The sequence below is a fragment of the Cervus canadensis genome, chromosome 31 (genome assembly GCF_019320065.1).
Source record: "Cervus canadensis isolate Bull #8, Minnesota chromosome 31, ASM1932006v1, whole genome shotgun sequence".
Taxonomy (NCBI): domain Eukaryota; kingdom Metazoa; phylum Chordata; class Mammalia; order Artiodactyla; family Cervidae; genus Cervus; species Cervus canadensis.
The window spans coordinates 21,648,602-21,668,294 of NC_057416.1; the positions used below are offsets into that span (position 1 = coordinate 21,648,602).

General features: G+C 40.5%; 1 protein-coding gene across 2 annotated transcripts in view; it reads right to left on the reverse strand.

Annotated features, from left to right (window-relative positions):
* Positions 1 to 19,182, reverse strand: part of C31H8orf48 (chromosome 31 C8orf48 homolog) — a 72,443-nt gene extending 53,261 nt beyond the window's left edge. Inside the window, exons 1-2 of one of the 2 annotated variants that reach the window (XM_043454440.1) lie at positions 17,545 to 19,182; positions 8,730 to 10,107 (exon numbers count right to left, since the gene is read on the reverse strand). In XM_043454440.1, coding sequence (XP_043310375.1) covers positions 10,022 to 10,107; positions 17,545 to 18,328 — 870 coding nt within the window. In that variant the 5' untranslated portion in view covers positions 18,329 to 19,182 and the 3' untranslated portion in view covers positions 8,730 to 10,021. Of the gene's footprint in view, positions 1 to 8,729; positions 10,108 to 17,544 lie in introns of those variants that run through there. The other variant, XM_043454441.1, reaches the window with a different exon arrangement.
* Between the last annotated feature and the right edge of the window lie 511 nt (positions 19,183 to 19,693).

The window sequence follows — 19,693 nt, forward strand, 5'->3', positions numbered from 1 at the left end:
TCCAATCTCACCATCCTGCTACTTCCAGAAGACAACGTAATCATGAAATCAGAGGCCACTCTTGAGAGATCCCTTATGTTTTTTGTGCTGAGGCAGCCACAGGTAAATGACTTTAAGATGAAGAAGTGACACTACTGGAATCCATTTATTCATCCTTTTCACTCTCTCCATGATTAAACAGAATTAAATCATTTTCATCTCAAAAGAACATACCCAAAGTAAATCATTTGGTATAGGTATACTAAAAACGATTTAATTCAGGGAATTGTTAAGCTCACCACATATAGTTCTAAAATAGTGGTCTCCAACCTTTTTGGCACCAGGAACCGGTTTTGTGGAAGAGAAGTTTTTCACAGACCAGGGGGCTAGAAGGATGGTTTTAGGATGATTCAAGAACATTACATTTATTGTGCACTCTATTTATATTATTAATACATCAGCTTCACCTCAGATCATCAGGCATTAATTAGATCCTAGAGGTTGGGGATCCCTGTTTTAGAAGACATATGCATATATAATGGTTGCTCTATAAAAAGAGGACTTCTTACTATCTTATTTTTCTAGATCATTTTCAAGTGACATATTTAGAAACAAAAATTCCAATACCATAGCATGCAGTGATCACAGATTTCCCACAGAATTTATTGAAACCATTTTACTAAGGTTGATTTAACATTTGTGGGTCTACAGGGGAAAAAATGTGCCTTTCTATTTAAAGATCTTTTTAAAGATATTAGTGTAATAAACCAGAGGCAACTTTTGGCACTGTATTAATGATACATATTTTCACAATTGGTAATCTTTCTCTACTTGAGAGTATGTTTATGTTTAAATATGTATCTCTAGTAGTTACCAGCATATCTGTCACCCGGGTTTTTTTTCTTTAACTCAGAGTCATAGCTCCAACAAATTTGGTGCATGCTTACTTCTTTTTCCTAAATTGCTTCTTTGATGAATGTAAAATATCTTTGAAGACTTCAAGATTAAAAATAAATTTTAATATTTACTCAGAACTCATTTCATTTTGATGAATTTCTCTTTGGCAAAATTCCAAAAACTCAGAAGACGTTTGAATACTGAAAGATATGTTGTTTCTGTTTACCCAATTGTTTTTTTATTATTCCAAGATGCTATACTCTTAATGTTGGTTTGATAGTTAGTGTACATTCATGAAAATAAACACACTCATCATAGAATAGTCAGGAGAATTGTCACCTGACATTTAGAACACTACCCTCATTCAAAAGGAACATGCTTGTGATTTTTATTAGCCAAAAAATTTGAAAGTAACTAAATGTGCCTTTGATTTGGGAAGAAGGATAGGAAGCATCGCCACCCTTTCTTTTTCAGTGATCTTAATGCTTGTGACTGTGTAAAACAATCATGACTACAACTTCACAAATGACCTTTAGCCATTCCGGTCAGATTCTCTAGATGTCTGAAGAGAAAAATGGTGTCTGTGATTCAGACTATCCCTTTCTTTTTTTTTCCTCAGCGAATAAAGACAACTGTACAATAATCTATAGAAACTCACAGTAAAATAGAAATCAAAGAGTGAGAGTCAATCAGTTGTCAAATCTTAGAGGAGCTTCCACAGTCTATAAGACTGACTGAGAGGGAAGATGAAATAAATCGGCTTAAACATGCATTGTAAGAAACTTTAAAATAAAAACAACCAAAATGAGGTCATCACTCAACTTGCTTGAAAACTTTCTGCAACAATCCCTACATTGCAAGTATATATCTTGAAGGTGGTCAGCAGATTTTTTTGAGGGCTTCCCTGATAGCTCAGCTGGTAAGAATTTGCATGCAATGCAGGAGACCCTGGTTCAATCCCTGGGTCAAGGAGATCTGCTGGAGAAGGGATAGGCTACCCCCTCCAGTATTCTTGGGCTTCCTGGTGGCTCAGCTGGTAAAGAATATGCCTGCAGTGCAGGAGACCTGAGTTTGATCCCTGGGTTGGGAAGATCCCCTGGAGAAGGGAAAGGCTACCCACTCCAGTATTCTGGCCTGGAGAATTCCATGGACTGGATAGTCCATGGAGTAGCTTGGATATGCTTTTAACTTACTTGAAAAGTTTCTGCAGCAATCCCTACATTGCAAGTATATGTCTTAAAGGTGGTCAGCAGATTGTTTTAAAAAGACAACAACGTGAGAAGTAAAGAAATTGGCTTTAAGAGAAAGGGAATGATATCTGCACAATTAAAACAAGGGCTTAAGATACCAAGGAGAAGAGAAAATTGAAGAACTGATGTAAAAATCATAAATTTGTGAAATATCTCAGAATGCAGGCAAATACTGAAAGTAATTTGGGAGAATTTGGCATAAATGTTAGTATAGATAGTGAAAGAATAAGGAAATAGCTTGTTGCTAAAAAATGAAAATAAACTCTATAGAATCAACAATTATAGAAAACTGCTCTAAACTAAACACAGACCTAAGTAGGTTACATGGGTGGCCTTCCCTGGTGGTTCAGATGGTAAAGAATCTGCCTGGAATGCAGGAGAACCCGGGCTTGATCCCTGGGCCGGAAAGATTACCCTGGAGGAGGAAATGACAAGCCATTCCAGTATTCTTGCCTGGAAAATTCCATGGACAGAGGAGCCTGGCAGGCTACAGTCCATGGGGTTGCAAAGAGTCAGACACAAGTGAGCAATTAACACACACACATACAGCTAGGCCACGCAGAAAGGTCTTACACTGTCCCAGGCAATGTCAATAAGGCACCTATACTTCAGAAGATCAGGAAGTTTTTTGTTTAAATAAGGAGGCCTTATATTTAGGCTTTATGTTTATTTTATTTTAGCGTTTTCATTTTCATATGATGAGAAGATCCTTACATGAACATTTTCTCTCAATTTCTTGGCCTGCGCTTTGCCACAATATGATGGTTTCACCCTGGTGTACAGCCGAGTACCAGTTATGAGCACAGCCACAAGGATGAAGGTCTGCCCACACCAAAGCCTTCCCTCAAGGGTGTGCACAACTGATTTCCTAATCCATTTTTACTGTATCACTTCTGGATGTGACTAATATCAAAGTCTTCTTTCACAGAATGTTGTCCAGTCAGGCCAGTCCCAGTGAAAGTGAAAGTGAAAGTCGCTCAGTCGTGTCCGACTCTTTGCTGCCCCATGGACTATACCGTCCATGGAATTCCCTAGGCCAGAATACTAGAGTGAGTAGCCTTTCTCTTCTCTAGGGGATCTTCCCAACCCAGGGATCGAACCCAGGTCTCCTGCATTGCAGGCGATTCTTTACCAGCTGAGCCACAAGTGAAGTCCAATCCCAGTAACCTACTTTAAACTACCAATTCTATATTTGTCAGGAGGCACTCCGTTAGACTGTAACAATGACCCGGTGAGGTAAGAGATTTGAAACAGTTCGGGTTTGTTTCTCAGTCAAAGCTTGTGGCTGCTTCTCTCTCATGATGGGCCGCGTCCAGCACCCCAGCTGCCAGGGCAGCTACTCTGTAGAACTGACAGGTTGGTGAACAGTGAATTGACCCTTAGGGCTTCCATCAGAGAGACACGCATCACCTCCACTCAACATCTCCCCGAGCAGACCAGCTCAGGTGAGACACTTAGTTTTAGAGGAGCAAAGAATTGCCATCCCACATGGACCCAGAAGACGGCAATATCTGCTGAATAGAGCTCACATGTTCTAATAGAACTGCCACATGTTCCCAGTTGAATTGAGGTAGTTAAATTCTCTGATGTTCCTAAAGTTGGTGTGATGATTAAAAAAAAAAAAGTAACCCCAAGGGATCAAGGCAATGGAATTAGACATGCCAGACTCCCTCTCCAAAACACCTCCTCTTGGCCTGTTGCTAACAAGACTGATGATGGTGCTTATTAAAAATTCCTTGCAACTGGGACACTGATTGGGTGAGGTGCAGTGGGGAATACAGGAGTGCAGAGACAGAAGAAATGTGAACAGCCGTGCTACCTTAGATCGTAATATCTTATTCCTACACCGAAGCTAAGTCCCTTAAAAAGAAATAAAAAGGAAATAGCGCCCAAACTTGGAATATTTGGAGGAAAAAAAGGGAGGAGGACATAAGGGTGTGAACCTGTTTAAAGAGCATGACTCAATAAGATTTCTGGGATTAATTACAAAGCAACAGATTCAAATAGAATAGTTGGGAAGCTAACATGACCAAACGTGTTTAACAGAGATTAATCATTGCTTAGTCACTAAAAAGTAGTCAGGCTTACAGATGTGTACCAAAATGAACTTGTTGGCTCAGGGGGTAGGGTCTTCTTTTGAGCTCTGCTCTTAATGCCCTTCTTAGGGGTAGGACTCAGGATACTGAGGGAAACCCTCTCAGTGGGAAGAACCTTGGCAGCAAGATTGACTACCCAAGGTTCACTCCAAAGTTTCAAGAAATGTCTGCTCAGTTACCAAAATACATTCCACATGAATTAGAGAGTGAGAGTTTTTTTTAAGACTTCATAAAAACTGAAAGAAATATAGTGGTCCATGTTTAGTAACTTTGGGTTGGACGAGAACACTTGAAGAAAAAAAAGCAATGCATTATCTTGTACACTAAAAAATCAATTGATTTGGCTACAAAAAGCAGAGATATCAAAAGATAAATGAAATCAAAGACAAATGGGGTGCATGGAATTTAAGCATTTTGTTATATATAACAAAGAGTCCATGTTTTTGGTGCATGAAAAAAGTTCAACGATAAGTCACAAATATCCTAATAGAAAAAATAGGGGTAATGGGCAGAACAGTTGAATTTAAAACTTCTAAAGTCATTTCAAAAAGTCAATAAATATAAGATCTTTTGCCCCAATGTAGCTACTGTTTTTCATTCTACTTGCTTGATCCTCTTTCTCTGTTTGGTTTCTGGGTGCTGGATTGCCCAGGAACCTCATCCTTCTTGGCGTGTTTCTTTATAAGCAGGTGCTCCCTAGGTGACGTCACCCAATTCTAAGCCTCTAAAGCCCATATACCAATGAAGAAATATCTGATCTGTAAGGGCTTCCCAGGTGGCACAGTAGTAAAGAATCCACCAGCCAGTGCAGGAGATTCAGGAGATGCAGTTTCGATTGCTGGGTCAGGAAGATCCCCTGGAGTAGGAAATGGCAACTCACTCCAGTATTCTTGCCTGGAAAATCCTGTGGACAGAGGAGCCTGGCAGGCTCCAGTCCTTGGCATCGCAAAAGAGTCAGACACGACTGAGCGACTGAGCAGGAGCACTCTACCCACCAACTCCAGGTATTTATTTCCAACTGCTGATTTTAAATTCCCACAATGTGGAAAAGTTTCACTCACTACACTTCCCAAGGTCAAAGAGAATCTTGGCTTTCTCTCCCTGCTTCGTAAATCTAATCTTCCCTTAGTTGTCTTCACGTTAGTGTATTTCACCACCATCCATCTCACTTGTCCAAGTCAAAATTTATTTATCACCAATAATCCACTCTCTCCTTTTATCTGTGAGAAAAAAAAAAATGAACATTTCATATAGAACTGGTAGGAAAGAGACAAAGAATAAGCCATAAGATAAGAAACAGGGAAGTAGCTAATCAACATGAAAAAAGATTCTCAAGGTCACTAAAATAAGATAAATGCAAATTAAAATGCTTCTCCGTGATCCAATAGCTGAGCTTCTGAACAGCAGAAAATCAACTCGACAGAGGGTCACAAGCACCTGAATGTGACTGCACATGTCATCTACCCAAAAGAGGAAGGTCTGCTAAAATTTCCCCAGAAGAAATGGAGAGCCATTGCCCTTGACTATTGCAACAGCAAATGTTGTTCCTTTAGACCTTCCCAAACATTCTTACAAAGATTTGATTTTGCTTTTTTGTTTTTCCATTAGCTTTTTCTGTAATTATATGAACTGCAAAAATCTCCATTTGTTGTAAATTTAAAGAAGCTTGTCCGGGCTAAGAATGGTTAAGTTTCGTAAACTAACAACAGCCTGTTGTTTAGACAGATGAAGGATAGTGTAATGAGGAATATGGATCATGTGGTTAAAATACAAAGAAAAACTTGGCAAGGACTGGCTTTGGTATTTGACTTCTCACTGTGCACTAGCAACTCATAATTGTTATCAGATTCTGTTTTATGTTAAGTGGATATGGTCCAGAACTGTGAAAAATATCTTCTCTTATAGGAATGTGAGGGCAATCTGACTCCATCTGTCACCTGGTCAACTGCCCTGGGGTGATCTAGCTCATTAGCCAGGTGACCCTCTGCTTTCTCTCTTATCTCAGAGCTGTATGCTTGGTCACGGAATAAAGGAATTTCCCTAAATGCGGAGCAAAAGGGTAGCCATGACCTCTCCCAGCCCCCATACTTCTCCTAGTCTAATAAATATCACTTAACCATGAATTCCAAGTCTGTATCTTTAGTCTTTGTGAAAACAGCTGCCGAGATAGTAAAGTAGCTATAATTTCTGAATCATCTTATATTGAGCCAAAAGTTCAAGGTAAATGGTACCAAGATTTTTATTTGAACTTTTGTTTAATACTCTTTCTGTCATTTTTATGGAATACACTTTTATTGCATTATTATCCAGTAAAATTGGGGATTTTAAATATGCAATACACTTAAGCTATATTTTTTCTGTAGTGGAGTGGATTTATATTTAATGGTCTTATGTTGGATGAACATGGTGATTATAATTTTCTGCTGCCTCCAAAATTTTTATCTTTGCCTCTCTTTCTCTGGCCCTTAACTGCTGTGGAGTAAATATATTCACCTACTTGTCATATACCAAATTCAAAATAATGATTTCCTCCTCATTCTGCCAAACCTCTTTCCTGGACTCTCTCTTAGGTAATACATACTATAGCTTAAGGAAAACATCAGGCTTGATACCCTTTTCTCTTTTTCAATCAATTTGTCACCAAGGCTGATCCATTTTATTATCTCCAATCTTTTTTTTTTTTTTTCAATTTTCCATCTGTTGGCTCTGCCATTATTTCACACCCTCAAAATGCATCAGTTGGGTTAGGACAATGGACTCTTTGCAAAATGTGCTTGCAGTTGGAAGAACTAGAATTTGAACCAAAGACTTTTTAGAACCTAGGCCTCAATACCTGCTGAAAAGTGAAGTAGCACCTACAAAATAAAAGCCAACGATTTGTGATTTTAGTCTATACACAGTGGAAGTGATGTTACCAAAAGTGTTTTTAAGAGATTAATTTTGAGTTATTATTTAGGGTGTATTAGTATAAAAGCATACTGCCTTCAATGAAACAGAGAAAATTATTATAGTAATTGGAGCATGACATGACAAGGGTCTAGCAATAGTAATTTTGGAGGGGAGATTAAAGGGAAAAGATAAAGTACTGACAGAAACTTGAAAGACTGGTTAGCACACTGTTTCAGTCTTCCAAATATCAACATATGAAAAAAGACTTCATTTTTACTTCCCAGATAAATACACCTACTGGTTAGAGACCCAACATTCAAGTTGACAACATCACCCAATTTCAAATGTAAATTAATGTCATATTACCCACTGAAAACTGTATTTGTGATGTTTAAAGTTTTAGTTTTATGTTTGAAAAGCACACCAGTACTTTTCATTCTATAAAGCTCTTCAAAGAAAAAGGGAATCATACATGTCTCTTCCACATTTATCATTTTGTTCAGCAGAGTTTTGTTTGGAAAATGTCTGTGATATACAAAAACAAAGTTCCAGCAGATGGAGGAGGTGAAAATAGACACATGTTCCAGCTGTTTTTAATCTTTTTTTCTGGGGCGGGGGGTGGGGGCTGCAGTTAAAATGAAAGTACACCCTTTAAAAGACAGAATTGTCACTCTCTTCGAATATGAGTTCATCTAAGTGGTCACTCACAAAATTGTGTGTCTTCTAATAGAAGTTGCACCTGTGTGTAAACATGCTTGTGGGGTACATGTGCATGCATGTCTGGATGTGCATGCACAACTAAGTGTGTGTTTAAAGAATTACCCCAAGTAGATCTTATGCTATAGGTGAAGTGGTTGCCTATGTGTACTCCCAAGTCACTGCTAGATATTCATTATGTAAATCCAAAGTTTAAAAAAATTTCTTATTCTATATTATTGCTTTGAGGTACTGAAGTAGGTTGATCTTAGTTTTGGCAGATTTCTGGTACTTTTAGAGTGATCAGTACCAGATAAGAGCACTTCTTATAGCATACCACCGTAACAAATCTCATTTAATCACTATCTATAGGCACCTCAAGCTCATTATATCCCAGTTTGATGGAACTGTTCTATATCTCGATTGTATCAGTGTCAACATCTTGCTGTGATGTTGGACTATAGCTTTGCAAGATGTTACCCTAGAAAGAAACTGTGTGAATGATATATGGGATTTTTTTGGTATTATTTCTTAGAACTGCATGTCAATCTACAGTGATCTCAAAAAGAGCAAGTTAATTGCTAAAAAAAAAATACCTCAATTATCATGCTTTCTCCAAAGAAAACAAACTTTAATTTTTAACATCTTCTGACAATACCAACATACACCTGATGGAAACTTACTTGTCATCTCTTGTTCTTCCTTACTGCACCCGTCCCCTCCAGTTCAGTTCAGTTCAATTCAGTCACTCAGTCGTGTCCGACTCTTTGAGACCCCATGGACTACAGCACACTGGTTGTCCATCACCAACTTCTGAAGCTCGCTCAAACTCATGTCCATTGAGTCGGTGATGCCATCCAACCATCTCATCCTCGGTCACCCCCTTCTCCTGCCCTCAATCTTTCTCAGCATCAGGGTCTTTTCTAATTAGTCAGCTCTTGGCATCAAGTGGCCAAAGTATTGGAGTTTCAGCTTCTGCATCAGTCCTTCCAACGACTATTCAGGACTGATTCCCTTTAGGATGGACTGGTTTGATCCCTCCAATTCAATGAGTCATCAAGTCCTGCTGATTTACTTCCTGTTTCTACAAAACATCTATTTCTTCCTCTTTTCCAGTGCTGACACCATGTTTCAGAGTCTTGTTATCTTTCCTTGATTAACAAAACAGCCTTCAAATTGGTCTTCCTGCTTCGAGCTTTAGCATCCCAAAACAGTTGCTCTAAACGCAGCTGTATATTATACTCTTAGGAAATTTTTTGAAAATACTGCCAGATCTCCACTCAGCAACATTTAAATCAGAATATACAGAAGGAGGGCCCAGGCATGGGTATATTTTGAAGGCTTCTCAGATAATTCTAATGTGCAGCCATGGTTGAAAATTGTTAACTTGAGCCTCTCTCTTTAATTAAGATTCTAGAACAAGTTCACTGAGATGAAATTCTGGGTGTTTCCTTCTTCTGCTTTAGAGCTCTCTCTGTTACAGCTAGAGTATGTTTCTCTCCAAATATACATGTTGAAGTTCTAACTCATATTCCCTCAGAAAGTGACTTTATTTGGAGAATCTTTAAAGAGGTGGTCAGGTGAGGTCATTGGAGTGAGCTCAAATCCTAATGACCGGTGTCCTTCTCAGAAGGAGCTGTTGGACACGGATATGTGTACACGGTGAATGCAGTGTGAGCATGAAGGCAAAGACTGGGGTGATGTTTCTATAGGCCAAAGAGCATCAGAAATTGTCAGCAAACCACCAGAAACTAAGCGAGGGGCATAGCACAGATTCTTCCTCACAGCCTTACTTCCTTTTGCCCTGAAGAATCAATATATGGCTAAATATTTAATTACTTTATCGGTGTGGCCAATACTGTGAAATGAAAATATCATATTTATGATGTTGTCTTGAAAAGTGGTTGCAGAATTTTTTTTTTCCCTCAACACTTACTTCATTGTGAGAGAAAATCTCTCTGGGGTGTGTACTGACACATCCTGACTTTTGGAAAATCTGTTGACCCAGAGCTCTGTGTGATTACTTCCATGGGTTATAGAAATAGTCTCTTGTATGAGAGATGAAGTTATTCTCCAGAGAGAGTGGATGGGGTGTTATTTTCCGAAACTTTCTCTCCCAGGGACCCTATGAGACTAGAATTTTTTTCCATCTGCTCTACCTCCTTCATACACAGACACACACACACACACGTTTTTATTTTATTTTTTAATGCATTAAAAATTTTTCCTCGGTGACTTTGATGTGGATACTTTAAGTTGAATGAAATACAATAAAACTCTTTCTAGGTATGAAGATAAAACTGAAAAAAAAGAGAGAAGATGAGGGAGAATAAAGTAAGAGTGTTAATCGCTCAGTCATGTCCAACTCTTTGCAACCCCATGGACTGTAACCCGCCAGGCTCCTCTGTCCTTGGAATTCTCCAGGCAAGGATACTGGAGTGGGTTGCCATTCCCTTCTACAAGGGATCTTCCTAACCCAGGCAGATTCTTTACCATCTGAGCCACAAGGGAGAGGAGGGGAGCTCAAACAAGGGGGTGGTTGGGGTGAGAGGGTACTTCCTTTATTTAGTACAAAGCCCTACAACCCTGGTGAAATTTCTGAAAGTATTTGGTAACCCGAGGACCCTGGGATCTCTAACACTGTCAAGAAGAAGCAGTTGACCTTCTCTGCACTCACGACATTAAACAAGCCTAGTATCTTTTAGGCCTTTGGGGAATCTGGAGGCAACATATTCTTCATTTACAAGTTTTATTAAGCTTTTTTATGCTGTTATTCACAATTTGTCCCATCTTGAATTGGGGCTCCCCTCCAACAAAGGACTCTGGAATGTCTGAGAGTCCCCCTTTAGTGTTCCCATTCCCTGCCCCCAGAGAGCCAATCACTGCAGAAACTGGAGCAAAGGCCTCCCACAGCTCCTGAAACCTCTGCACCACCCGTGATGACTGTAAGCTGCTCGTGGATTTCTGGTATGAGAAACTGCCTCCTGAGCCTCATACCGTATATACTAGAGTGGTTACTGGAGACTGCCTATTGGTCCCCTGGAAACACGTATCCACTCCTACGGTCCCTGAGCCTCTGCAGCTCCATACCTTTCTGTGGGGCAGGGAGGCAGCCTTCTATGAGCTCAGCTCAGCCCAGCCATCAAGACCCCCTTGCGAAGCAGAAGTGTTAGCTGCAGGCTGGACCTAAGTTGGGGTCCTCTGGAGTATCCCACCTGTAGGAAAGGGTGGCCGCCTCTAACCTCAGACCCTTGCCAGTTGAGAGTTAACTTCTCTCTTGTGCCCTTGGCATTTGACTCCTTGGAGTCCAATGAGTGCAAAGGAGTAGGAGTTTGTACACTTTTTGGACAAAACTGCATGTTATAGAGCTTTCTGGAGAGCTACTACTTTGAATTCCCTCATCCAGACATCCTTGACAAAGGATGGGCTTCAAGGATCAGCAAAATTAGCTGGATTTCATGCAGTCAACAGCTTTACTCTGCCCAACAACTACCTGCATTAGTGTTTGTTTACAGACTCTCAGGCCATTGCAGTGTTCCAGCCACCTAGTTCCACCGATGGTAACCACAGCAATTATTTATCCAAGTTTTCCATCCTTGGGGAAAATAACTATGGGAGTCTCTTGCCTCACGAATACCCAAAATATAAATCAAGGTGACATATTAAAGCTATAATACAGGCCTCACTTTATCCACGTTGAGATGTCAGATGTTAAGGCTGACCATTTCAGTTCTAAAAATATACAATGTTGAGCTCTTGAACAAGGTGTTTAATGGAACTTTCCCCACCCCTGTCTGTCTCAGGCTACAAGCCTCATAGAGTTCTCTTACTCAAGCATACTCAAGAAAGATAAATTTTAATTAAATGAAATATGACATTTTTTATCAGCAGTCAAACTTAAGGATGACCGGTAATAAAGAGTCTGATTCCAATTTTGATGTTTGACGGTCAAAAACGTGCACGCCCACCTTTCACTCCCACTCCACCTTTGCAACAGCTGATAAAAGCCCAGGGCTCCCTTTGGTACTGGCAGGAAGTTCAGACCATGTAAGCCTAGCCCACAGGTGTGCATCCTCACCTCAGCCCCACTCCCTGATCACAGTAAAAGCCAAACCGGTATCTTTCCTCTCTCTCCAGCCATTTTTAGATCAGCTTGGGAGCTTGCCCTGTGTCCCTCAGAAGCAACTCTCAATATGTGAGCAATAGACCTTTTCAGACCTTCTCAGACTTCATGCGGGGTCATCAGTCTTGACATTCAAAGCAAATTTGGGGTGGAATGACCATAACATACTTTCTCCTAAACCCCAATTAATACCTCAACAGTGGGCTCGTCAAAGCTAGGCTCTGGGATTATTGGAGCTACCCTGATAGAATCTTGTAATATCCATTGTAATTTGAGTTTACAGAAAATTGGAGAATTTGAAATTCTCTATTGCAGAGGGCATTGTCAACTGAGAATTCAGCTGTCTTTTTTCTGTCTCAAATTAACTATTTGTGTATGTACTTTTCCTCTGTCAATTCCAGAAAAAAATTGAAGGAGAGCCCACACCCATGTAGAACCACAATTCTCATTTTCTTCGCAGCCTGTTTAACTATGTTGCTGCAGAAACAGCTATGTTACTATATTAGGCTTCATCATGAAATAAACTAACATGTTTAAAACTGGAGGTATTCTGAGCTGGGTGTCCCAAACATTCCTAAACAGTTCTGAGACTGGAATTTGAATGACTCAGAGGTTCAGGACTGAACTTTCTTTTCTCTCAATCTGGCACATCACTTACTTCTGTTCCAAGGATTTTGTTTTTCTAATACTCATTAAATGCATAGATTTGTTTCTCAGTGCAGAATTTTTTTTCATTAAAAATCTAGATAAAAATCATAAACTACATGGATGCATATTTATATAGTCTATATTACAGTTATATAAGCTGCATTTATTTAATCCTGCATCAAGTTGCCAGATACATTTTTAGTGCATTGGGGAAATATGTGGTTTCTTAGCATCTGATCTGATAGATTTTCCTTTCCAGCCTTACTGGAATCTCTTGGGTGCCACTATAAAGGGTTTGGAGAAAAGATATTCATTCCTTTTGAATTTGTTCAGAAGAATTAAAAACTATTTTCGAGTTTGAGCATCAAGAACTTCCACCTCATTTCAAAACTGCAAAAAGTCATGAATTATCTTTGAAGTTAACAAGTCACATAAATGTTTTTCTATCTCAAAACATGAATTCCAGAGAGATATTTTTATATTATTTTAAATGAATACTGTATTAATTGGCTGCATATGGAAAGATATCAAAAAGCGCTGCACTAATTTGCCACTGAGAAAAAGTATGAATGTATATGATAAAAAGGAATCCAAGCCATGGAGAGAAAGAGAACAATTATAAAAAACAGCTACACAAAGACAAAACACTAGCAGATTATTTTCTTGTTCTGATGCAAAAGACATATTAAATCTCATTATTTGGATGTACTTATATTTCCATCATTTAAACTTTTCTTGAACACCATCCTGTGTCAGGCATTGTGCTAAGTGCCGTGGATACTGTATAAGATGGAACCTCTAAGTGTATAAGATGGAACAACCTCCAGTTGTTCAAATCAAGTAAGAAAGAAAAGATTATTAAGACACAAGTGTTATAAATTTATATTAGTGCTTTAGCATACAGACTACAACATTTAATTCTGATTAGTCAGTGTTTCAAGGTTATGGGCTGAGTGCAAAGAAGGTGAGGCATGAGAATGGGTTAAAGAGTACATCAAACTACATGATCATCTCAACTGATGAAATACCCCTTTATGATACAAAAACATTCAATAAACTAAGAATAGAAAGGAACTTACTCCAAATGAAAAAGGCCATTTATGAAAAACCCACAAACATACTCAGTGGTTAAAAACTGAAAGCTCTTCCCCTAAGATCAGAAATAAGATGTTCACTTCACTACTGGAAATTAGAGCCAGGGCAATTAGGCAAGAAAAAAAAATGTCTAAATCAAAAGCAAGAAGTAAAATTATCTCTGTTTACAAATGACAAAATCTTCTAGCTCTAAAACCCTAAAGAATCCATTTTCTTAAAAACTGTTAATGCAAATCAATAAATTCAGCAGTTTCAAGATACAAAATCAACAGGCAAAAATCAGTTGTATTTCTACACACTAGCAATGAACATCCAAAAAGAAAATGAATTGGAAAAAATTCCATTTACTATAGCAAACAATGGAGTAAAATACTTAGGAATAAAGGAAGCACACAACTTGTATGCACAAAACTATGAAACACTTCTTTCAAAATTAAAGACCTAAACAAAATTTAAAATCTCTTATGCATGGATTGGAAGACTTAATTGACTGAAGGGATGAATTATGACCCTCAATGGGAAAATAATTCAGAATTTTTTATACTAATATGGCAAAGATAAAGCATGACATAGTGTGGATTTCAAATAAAATGTTACTATGAAAATGGTAATGATTTCATTTCCCATTTTATCTAGGAATGACTAAGAGAAATACAATAAATTTTATAGAAAAAAAGGAACATGTTTATACATAAATGAAGGTCTAAAGGCAAAGACTAGTACTGAAGTATTGAAATAAGATACAAAGGCTATTTTTTGCTGATTTTTACAAATTTTTGATTATTATAGGTTAAGTGTAAAGACATGTAGAAAAATTATCTCCGCTCTCCTTCCACAGCTAAACTTCAAGAAGTCTACATACCACTTCCTTTGAAAATAAGACTAGTATCAATTTTTAAGTCATCTAGAAAACTGGTGACATTTACTCAGAATGTAAGAAATTACTCAGAATTTAAGAAATAAGCAGCATTCATAACATAATTGGGCTGTTGTTAATCATGATTTGGACAAAATACAAGGGGGCACTAGATCAGTCCTTTATGCTACCTGATATTTTAACTGTACTAAAAATAAAGGAGCTTTTCAAGTTGTTTTTTTTTTTTTTTTAAAAGGTCTGTACCCATATTCCTCATGTCCTTAGCTTACATTTATTCCTCAATCTGCTTTGTCAGTCTGCCCAGATTCTAAGAGTGAAGGGACTGCTGTTAAGGCCAAGAGGCCAATATGTGACTAAACTATCTCCCGTGAACTCTGTTGGGTTGGCATGCTTCGACAGCCCATCCTTGAAATCTCTTTCTTTGCTCTCTGACACGACACTTTGCTGTTTTCCTTTATTCTTCTAGGATGACTCCTCCTCAATCTCCTTTGCTGGCTTATTCTCCTCTGTTGTTGCTGTTGCTCAGTTGCTAAGTTGTGTCCAACTCTTTTGCAACCCCATGGACTGTACCCTGCCAGGCTCCTGTGTCCATGGGATTTCCCAGGCAAAAATACTGGAGTGGACTGGCATTTCCTACTCCAGGGGATCTTCTCGACCTAAGAATCAAACCCACATCTCCTGCATTGGCAGACGGGTTCTTTACCACTGAGCCATCAGGGAAACCTTATTCTCCTCTACCCAGCCACTAATTGGTAAATTTCTCAAGAGTTGGTCATAGCCTTTCTTCTCTTCTCATTCTATTTTCTTCGAGAAGAGCTCACCACATCTATGACTTCAATTTCTAACTACAGTATCTTCCAGTGATCCCCTCCCCCTCAACCCTTTACTTCAATCTCTAGGTTAGACCTTGTCTTCAGATCACAAGCACAAATAACCAAATGTTCGTCAACCTCTCAATGTGAATGTCCTAAATATTTCTCAAACTAACCACGTCCAAATAATTGCCTTCTTAATCAAACATCATCCTCTTCCACTGTTCCTATCTCAATGAAATTATCATATCATACAAATGTACAAGTCAGAAACTTAGTCACATTCTTAACATTTACCTTTTACTAAACACCTATACAGCCCTGGGTGTTCATTGGAAGGACTGATGCTGAAGCTGAAACTCCAGTCCTTTGGCCACCTCATGCAAAGAGTTGACTCATTGGAAAAGACCCTGATGCTGGGAGGGATTGGGGGCAAGACGAGAAGGGGACAACAGAGGATGAGATGGCTGGATGGCATCACCAACTCAATGGGCATGAGTTTGAGTGAACTCCGGGAGTCGGTGATGGACAGGGTGGCCTGGCGTGCTGCGATTCATGGGGTCGCAAAGAGTCGGACACGACGGAGCGACTGAACTGAACTGAAACCCCTATATTCATTTCTTCACCAAAGAATGCCCGTTATTACCTTCTAAATCTTTGTTAGATCTCTGTTTTTCTTTCTACCTGTATAGTCAAAATCCTAATCCAAAATGCTAGTATCTCTCTCCTGGATTGTTATAAAAACTTCGTAACTCTTTCAACTAAAATGTTGCCTTCTATAATATGAAAAAACACTGGGTGGAAAGCTTTAGTCCTTAAATCTGTGAGGGAAGAATAGTAAACTCTTGTTTCCAAAGTGACTGTAGAAATGTTATAGAATGCAGGTCCATGTGCCCACACACAGTGAGGCCAAAGGATATTAAAACATTAAGATTTTGGCGCATAGAACGGTTTATTGTAGGGCCATGCCTTAAGAACCCCATAATGCCCCCAAACCTTTCAACAAATCCCTTTAATAGGAAAGGTGAGGGAGGGTGTGTTAGTTGTTACAAACTTGTTAGTGGCAGATCCTTTGTTCCTGAGGTCTGGTCCATGGCTCAAGGTGTTCCCCATAAACCTTCACCAAAATAAATGTTATTCTCAGTTCAGACAAGAAAAGGCAAGATTCCAAAGCTCAACTTTCACCCACTGAGGTCCAGGCTTGGCTAAAAGGAGGGTGATCCTTGCAGATGCCAATAATTGCCTTACGCACTTGTCCTGCACCCAGTCTGGGTCCTCCCGCAGGGCCCAGGCCCAGTTAAGGAGGCAGATCTTAGCTGACAGGCACCCTCTTGGCTAAGTCCCTGGTCCCTGCCCAGCTGGGAACCCAGGGCCCAACTGGTTCTCAGGCCTCTCATTTAAATTGGAGAGAATCATTTGTTTAGAATCGACAGGAATATGTGCTGTAGCAATTACCAATCATGTGAATTCCTAGCTCACAATTGCCCTTCTTTGAAACGAGACCCAACCACAGCAGTGGACCTGAAGGAGATGTTCCATGTCTGTGCAAATTATCCCTGACCTCTGGCCACTTCCTCAGAATAGACAACTGATCTAAGCTAGACCAGTTTCTGAAACTTGAACAGAGAGACTGAAGCTGGTTGAAGCTGTTACCTGAGTGGCAGAATTCCCCATTTACTCCAGTTGCTGAGGCCTCCTTGAACTGCCAGGCATGGAGACCATAGTTTCAGAGGTGGGGATGGAGAAGAGGTTCACTGCTCCTTTAAGGCCTGGGCCTGGCCAGTTAGGAGGCCATGCGAGGCTTCTGGGGCTCTACAGGGCAGCCCTCAGCCTGTCCCCAGGCACACCCCATGACTGCTTCGCACCCCACACTCTGCCACGATGGGCACTGGGGTGTGACCACAGGCAGAGAGGGACCTTATAACTGCTCTTCTCAGGGTCTCCCAATAATGGTGGCGATGCTAAGGATTGGGTGCTTATAGGCTGCATGCCCGCTCCACCCCTATTATAGAGATGATAATTATTCAAATACACAACAGAAACATTTACCCACATGACACATTATCATTAATAAACACCACCCCCTATCTGGTTAAGAATAAGAGGTTTGCCAATAAGCAGACAAAAAGGTGAATAACAAGCACTAGTTCCATCCTGCTACATTTTCTGCTTTATATCTGACCTTTCAAAAAACCAGAGTATCCAATTTTACGTTTCTCATTCAGCCTTTCCCAGATTCTTCTGGGGTCATCTGAAAGCCTGGGAAGGCTCTGGTGTGCTTCTCTGATGAGGGTAAGGAAGTCTTTCGTATGAAGATGTTCATCTATTTTCTCTTGGAGTAGAAGTGACTCCAGCAAAGTCTTCTTCTGTCTCAGGAAGGCAGCTTGGGCCAGTTCTGCCCTTTTTCTGATACAGTCGGGACACCGAGAAGAAATGTGTTGCTTAGCTGTTCCCACCTGTTTGGATGTTGTCCTCATGTTTTTAAAATAGATTCTATTCAAAAGCTCGTCAGGGACAGTACACTTTAAGGCATCTACCTCTGGAGCCTCGGCCTCGGGTCCAAGCTGCAGCTTTTTGTGTCTGCTGCTCTTTTTCCCTTTAGAGTTCGCTCTGTGGTGGATCAGGTTTACCTTAATGGTGCAAAAAGACTGCAGGGCATTCAATTCTTCAAGGGATACCTGAGTGATGTCTGTTTGACGTTTAGTGTCTGGTCGGTACTGTTCAGAGTTCGTTTCCTTGCCCTTGAGGTTATGGATCCATTTTCTGCTCAATTTCTTTACATTAGCTTTGAAGTCTGAAAGCTCAGATTGGTTGTCTCCATATTCGGAGCGTGAAGGCAGCGATCCACTCTCAGACTTGCTCCCAGAGGCGTAAGACCAGGGCTGCAGTCCTCCAGAGGAACTGAATGAACCGGAACTCTTTACCTCATCAGTCAAGGACTCCAAGGTCTCAGAAAAGTCTGCCATAGTCCCGGTGTCCGCTGGGGCCAATTCCCCCTGTTTATCTGAATCCTTCGGCTTCTAGGCGGATGGCCATCACATTGCATCAGGCTCTGCGCCTCATCTGCTTTGCCGTGGTCAAGACTGCCTTAGGAACCGGTCAGTCCCGAGCCCCTCGGGGATGAGTTTTAGGCGCCGGCAGTTCCTTAAGGGAAGCTCTTCCGGGCGACTCCGTCCCGCTGCCTAGGCAACCAGAGGCGGTCATGCGCAGAGGGTCGCTGGGGCGCCGCGCTCCTTCGTTCCCCCGCGCTCCTCGGAGCCGACTCCGCCCGCACAGTTCGTGTAGGTTTTCGGAGCCTCCCTCTCTGCTGGCTCTCCCGAGTCTCCGCCTCCTCGGTGCTATTTTAGTACAAAATCCAATAACGATCGAGAAAAGGTTGCAAACTCTCCTTCCCCAGGAGTCAAAAAAGTATACACGCCTCTTTCCCAACAGGAATAGACGGCCTCTGACTAATCCGATAATGCACACGCCGGCTAAATGCATCCAAACAAACACAAAAAAAAGCCCCCAAAAAACAAAAACACACCTCCTCCTGCTGGCCAGAAAAACACAAGCAGAAACGTATCTGCCAATCAGATAGCTAAGAGCTCATCTAGTCGCAGAGCACATCTTTGGATGAAAATCTAAAGACTGAAACCAGCCTGTGAGACTCCTGCGTGGCCGGGCTCCGACTCGACCGTTTGCTCCGGCCTCGTCTTGCACAGCTTTTTGTGCTCCGGCATTTTTGGACGACTTTGCAGTTTTCCCAGATCTCAGTTTCTCAGGCCTTTGTTCCGGCAGAGCTCCTCTGAATGGCATTTCAACTGCTACTCTTCCCTCTTGGTTAATTACTGCTCCTCTTTCAAGTCCACCCCCACCCCTCCTTTTTTTTTTTTTTTTTCTTTTTTCTGGAAGAGCTTCGTATCCACCACTGCCCCCAACTGTTTACCGCACAGCCTTTCTTTCTGGGTTTGAACTCTGTATTCAATACACATTTGATAATACCTCCCACACCGCCGCCTCCAGATTAAAAACCCCATGGAAGCAGAAATCCTGTCAGTCTTGTCCTGCAGTCAGCAGGGACCTGATACATAGAAAGTGCTCAATAAATCGTTACAGAGTAAATGTGGTGAATGACTATGCAAACAGAAATAAATATTGCCTCACACAGGTACGCTCCTGGATATTGAGGCATAAGTACTACAAGGTCGAGGAACTACAGTCTTTTTTTTTTCCTTTCCTGAGCCCTTCAAATTAGGCCGCTACTCACAATACAGTCTTTTACAACAGAGTTTTTAAAAATAAGATAGGGCTTTATTAACAGCTATTCTCAGAAATTATAAAATGTTAAT